General features: G+C 48.0%; 1 protein-coding gene across 6 annotated transcripts in view; it reads right to left on the reverse strand.

Annotated features, from left to right (window-relative positions):
* Window positions 1-5,636, reverse strand: part of LOC116101569 (isochorismatase domain-containing protein 2B) — a 21,407-nt gene that overhangs the window by 5,482 nt on the left and 10,289 nt on the right. For 4 of the 6 annotated variants that reach the window (XM_031385176.1, XM_031385177.1, XM_031385178.1 and 1 more), the window contains 5 exons: window positions 2,939-3,079; window positions 2,577-2,786; window positions 2,307-2,377; window positions 1,197-1,314; window positions 571-732 (listed from right to left, as the gene is read on the reverse strand). In XM_031385176.1, the coding sequence (XP_031241036.1) occupies window positions 610-732; window positions 1,197-1,314; window positions 2,307-2,377; window positions 2,577-2,786; window positions 2,939-3,076 (660 nt within the window). In that variant the 5' untranslated portion in view covers window positions 3,077-3,079 and the 3' untranslated portion in view covers window positions 571-609. Of the gene's footprint in view, window positions 1-570; window positions 733-1,196; window positions 1,315-2,306; window positions 2,378-2,576; window positions 2,787-2,938; window positions 3,080-5,636 lie in introns of those variants that run through there. The other 2 variants (XM_031385180.1, XM_031385179.1) reach the window with 1 other exon arrangement.

Genomic DNA, 5,636 nt, shown 5'->3' on the forward strand with positions numbered 1-5,636 from the left:
AAAAAAAAAAAAAAAAGTAGAAAAGAAAGAAGAAGAGGAGGAGAATAAAAGATGGAAGAAGGAAAGAGGAAAGAGGGATGAGTGAGGAGGGAGGAAGGGAGGATGGAGAAGAAGGAGGAGGAGGAAGAGGAGGCTCAGTAAAATTCCTCAAGAGGTGAAAATACTTCCGATACCAGCCCAGATAACTGAGTTCAATTCCCCAGGTAGGAGAGAACTGACTCCCAAAAGGTGTTCTCTGGTCTCACACTGCGTGGTCCACACTCATGCACGTGCACACACCCACGCACGCATGCACACACACACACACATACATACATACATACACACACACATACATACACACACACACGCACACACATATACATACACACACATACACGTACATACATATACACACATACACACACATACATACACACACATACACACACACAAACACACACACACACACACACACACACACTTTTAAAAAGAGGAGGGTTGGAGATACAGTTCAAGTCACTAGGGTTTTTCCCTAGCAGACACAGAGCCCTGGGGTCTTTCACCAACACTATATTATTAAAAAAACAAACAAATAAATAAAATAAAAAAAAAGCATGGGACCAATGGTTAAGAATGCTTGCCGCTCTTACAGAAGACCAGGATATAGATCTGAGCACCAATGTCAGGTGTCTCACATTCCCCTGAAAGCCCAGCTCCAGGTGGTCTGACGCAGTCTTCTGGGGTGCATATCTGGACATAACACACACACATAAATAGAAACATAAATCTTAAAGAATGTGGGGGCCGGAGATGGCTTACCAATTAAGAGCACTAGCATATTTTCCAGAGAACCTGGGTTGGATTCCCAGCACACACAAGGTGCCTCAGAACTGACTGTGATTCCAGTTCTATTGAGATCTAATGTCCTTTTCTGGCCTTTGTAGAAACTGTGTGGATTTTGTCCCCACATATACATGCAGGTAAAACACTTATACACATAAGATAAAAATTATGGCTCACATCTGTCTATAACTTCTGCTCAGGAAATCCAATACCCTCTTCTGGCCTTTGAGGGCACCCAGGTGGCAGGCACACAAGTGGTGCACAGACATACGTACAGGAAAAACATATAATAAAACAAAGTAGACGGAAAGGGGGAGAGAAATATGTCATCTACGCCTGTGACATAGAAGGTGACAGAGAAGGGCCTTTACCTCCTTGAAGTGAGGATGGGCGGCATCCTTCACAAGCTGGAGAATCAACATTTCGCTAGTGGACAGGAAGACGCCACTCTGCTGCATTCGGGCCAGTGCCACCAGCCGGTTCATCTCGCTGCAGAGGACAGAGCAGGAGGAAGAGAGGGAGAGTGTCACCACTGTGCCACATCTATGCCATATAGAACAGTTTTCTCTCCACTGGAACCTTCCCTCAGGTAAGAGAGGCTCGTGAGACTCAGGAGGTAAACAAGAGGCCATGCGCAGGTTAGGGAGATGGCTCAGTGGTTTAAAAACACTGGCTGCTCTTGCAAAAGCCATGGGTTCAATTCCCAGCACCCACATGGCAGTTTATGGTCCTGAACTCTAACTCTAGTTCCAGAGGATCTGGGGCTCTCACCTGACTTCTGTAATCATGCATGTGGTTTCATTTATATATATGTAAACAAAAAATGTAAAAGGCTGCATACCCAGGAGAGAAGAAACTTGGGAGAGTCTCAAAGGCTCTTCTCCTGCTTTATAAAAGGGGCCAACAACTGGAGCAGTCAGGAAACTGACTAGCTGCAGGGCAGCTGGGGAAAGAGAGACGTAGCTGAAAGGAGAAGTTCTCAGACAGTCGAGCTGTGTGCGAGCTCTGCGGAGGATGCCGGACCGGTAGCTTTTGTGAGTCCTATACCCATGTTGACCTGAGCCCCTCGGTGAAGCAGTTGTTTCTAAGTCCATCCCTTACCCATACTCCCATAAATGACCCCAATAAAAACTCATTAGCCCAGTGTGGTTAAGAGCGCTGGTTGCTCTTCCAGAGGACCCGAGTTCAATCTCCAGCACCCAGGTATCGGTAACAACCCATGGCAGCTCCCAGGTATCGGTAACAACAGACTCCAGGGGGAATAGGACATCCTCACACCAAGGTACGTAAAATATTTTTAAAAATTAAAAAATAACTCATTGGCTCACTGAGTTCAACACTGGTGCAATGGTTACTTTGGTCTGAAGTCCATTCCCTTTCTGGGGTAAGTAGGTGTCTGTGTGTTGGGATTCCTAAGGAAACATGTTACAACAATAGGACATACATGACCAGTGCCCCAGATGTCCCCATCATACACTCACCTTTGAGAAGAGCAGGCATCCACTGCTACATGAACCTGTAGCCCACGGTCTAGGAGGTCTAGAGCTGTGTGCTAAGGCGTAGAAAGGGGTCAAGGTGAGACTCAGAGCAGAACGATGGGCCCCACAGGGGGAGGTGAGTATCCTAGGCCAGAAGTGGAGACTGAAATAGCAGATGAGGAAGTCTCAGGTCAAGGCTAGGGCCCCAGGATAGAAGAAAGGACAGAAGGGAGGGCAGGAAGATTAGATATCCCTGAGGACAAGGAGTCTCACCAAGATGCAGCCTTGGGTCTCAATGCCACAGAGGAGCACGGACTGCAGCTGGGGAAGTTTGTCCAATTCCTGTTGAAGCGGGGGCACCATGCTAAAGGACGTTTTGCTCATGGTTCGCAGACCCTGAGCACCCAGCTCAGGAACTGTGGAGCCCAGGCCTTGTGGGTAATGCTCTGTCAGCAAGATGGGGACATCTAATATCCGGGCCACCTGTATGGGACAGAAAACATTGTGCTGGGACTCTGACGACCAGATTCCTGAGTCTGAGAGATGAGAGTGGGCTTGGAATCCTGTGTTCGAGGGAGGAAGATTTCAGTCTGCATGCTTCGGTTCGGGCTCTGGAATGCAAGATTGTCTTGTACCTTAAGCATCCGAGCGGCCATTGACACGATCTGTGGGAAGTAGAGGACTCTGTCTCGAAGTTTCTCCTGCATGTCACACAGGAACAGGATGGAGGATTCTGGGAGGATCCGGCCGAGGCTAGCCCTGGCTGCTGCCATTGTCTGGGTGGTGGACAGAGGGACAGTAGGCAGGGTCAGATAGGGATGAAAGTACAGGGACTCATTGACAGCCTGTGCACTTAGTTCTGTGGCCCGTGCACCTTGCCTTCCTGCTCATGCCTCTAGGACTTTTCACCCATTGCTATTGGCCAGAAATTCCACCTTCTGCCTCCGTCCCTCCCTCTCCCTCTCTTTCCCCTTCCCTTTCTCCCCTCCCTCCCTCATGTCCCTCCTCCCTCTCCCTCCTTCTTTTCCCTTCTCCCTCCCTCTTTCTCCTCCCCCTTTCCTTCCTCCTTTTCTCTCTCCCTTCCTCCTGCCCAGCTCATAGGTGAGGCCACTTCCCCACAAAAGCTTTCTCCAAGCATGTCCACTTTGTTCCCAGTGTCAGCCCCTCAGACTCTATCCCTTTTTTCCTCCCCCAAAGCTGAACAATGCTGGCAAATAATTCTGTGACCTCTTTCTACCTGTCCCTAATAGAGTTCATGCAGGCTTCCATCCCCTGGGGAAACTGAGTCTAAACAATGAGATGATCTGCATACATACATACAGATCTTGGACACTGTCTTTGAGATAAAAAGTGCCATGGTTGGGGATGGGGGTGGGGGATGGAGTTTGAGGCCAGCCTGGTCTACAGAGTGAGTTCCAGGACAGCTAGGGATATACAGAGAAACCCTGTCTCGAAAAACTAACTAACTAACTAAATAAATATGAAAAAGTGCCACAGGGATTGTCTATGTAGCCCAGGCTGGGCTTACACAGAAACTTACAATCTTCTTGCCTCAGCCTCCTGAGTTCTAGGGTAGCAAGCATGTGCTACCATGTCAGGTTCTTTGAGATCCTTTAACGCCCAGCTTGGCCAATATTTCCCTCTAGCTTTGCTGAGCCTCTTTCAGGGTCTTGAAAAGGAAGGCTGGTCCCCACAGGATGGATACTAATTAGCTGTGGGAAGTAACAAAAGCCCAACATGTGCTACATCATAGGACTCCCAAAATGTTATGCTCAGTTAGAGAGACCAATGCATGTGCATGATCGATTCATGAGGCGACCAGAATAAGCCAAGTGTGGTGGCTCACACTGTCATCCTAGAGCCCAGAACAGCAAGAACTGCTGAGGCTTCCAAAACTACAACAAAGGCCTACTCCACATCAAAGCCCATAGCTCTGGGGAAATCTCTAACATTTTTGTTAAACTGAAGTGTGTTAACCAAGAACATGATTTTTTTGTGGTTAAAAGTTCATCCTGAGAAAGGCTCGGGGTTACACCGGGATCCTGAGCACCCAGTGTTGTCACTGGCAGGCTAATAAAGACTTTTATTGGCTTAACCCAAGTCTGAGCAGTCTTCACTGGTGAGTTCCCCACAACACTTCTGAAGGTCCCACCAAGATCCCAGAAACTTAACTAAGACACTGGGGATCTCAGAGCCTTTGGAGCAAGGAAGAGTGTTGGAGATTGGGTCTTAGACTCTGATTCAATCAGGAATCTCGGAGTCCAAAAGCTAAAGGTCCTTGTCCCCAATTGGTTTTTGATCAATCAATAAAGATGCCAACAGCCAATGGTTGGGCACGGGGCGAGGACACAGAGAGGAATAGGGTAGAATCTCCAAGCCTTGGGGTAGAAGCATGGGACTCAGGAGATAAAGCCAACCAGCCGTATGTATGAGATTTCAGATAAGTGGCCACTGGCCACTTCTCCAATTGGACTGGGGTAGCAGGGGAAGGTTTAGGAGTGCCCAGTCTTTGAGGTAGCCAAGGCATTTTACAAATGAGCTAATGTGTAAACTGTGTCTTTCATTCTCGTATCCAAAGATAGCTCCTGGTGGGTTCGTGTGTGCGATCCACCAGGAGCACAAAGTTGTGTAGCCAAAACTCACTGCCAAAGAAGAGTGTGGTGGTCAGGAGCCCCTAGGGGTGCACAACCTGAGATGTCCCAGGGTCCCAGTGCTCACACTGATCAATCACTGCCTAACACTTCAGAGGGTTCTGACACCTCCACCCCAAAAGGAAACAAATCAGAAATCCTCCTGGTCTGTCACCTCCAGAGGTAAATCTGATTAAGACACCTTCTGTTTTGTTTGGACACATAGGAAAGGTCAAACTCCACTGCTGATCCAGTTTCAGGGAAACCACACGAGACAGCAATGGATCTCTAGTCTGTTCAAGGTATGTGAGTGTATGGTGGCCACTCCTGGTTGTTTTTAGTCCATGCTTTCTCTCTGTGTGTGTCTTTCTATGTATTTCAATCAGTTTTCTTCCCCTGTATTAACCTGTGGCTTTCTCTGGTGAGAGGCTGTCCCCTCCACCTCACTTAAGACCTGTACTCCCTCCTGTTGGGGACTGAAATCCTTTAGTCTTGGCCAAGTCACCTAGAGACACCCTCCCCTCCCCCCCACAATTTATAACTCACCTTTCTCTGAACAAAATAAAAATACTGCCATGGGCTGGGCAAGGGGCTTTTGGTGGACAACACAGTCTGGACAAAATAGATTTTTCCCTTTGGTCCAAAAAGCCTTTAAGCAATTTTCACTAATCTCTCTCTCTCTCTCTCTCTCTCTCTCTCTCTC

Source organism: Mastomys coucha, unplaced genomic scaffold (assembly GCF_008632895.1).
Source record: "Mastomys coucha isolate ucsf_1 unplaced genomic scaffold, UCSF_Mcou_1 pScaffold21, whole genome shotgun sequence".
NCBI lineage: Eukaryota > Metazoa > Chordata > Mammalia > Rodentia > Muridae > Mastomys > Mastomys coucha.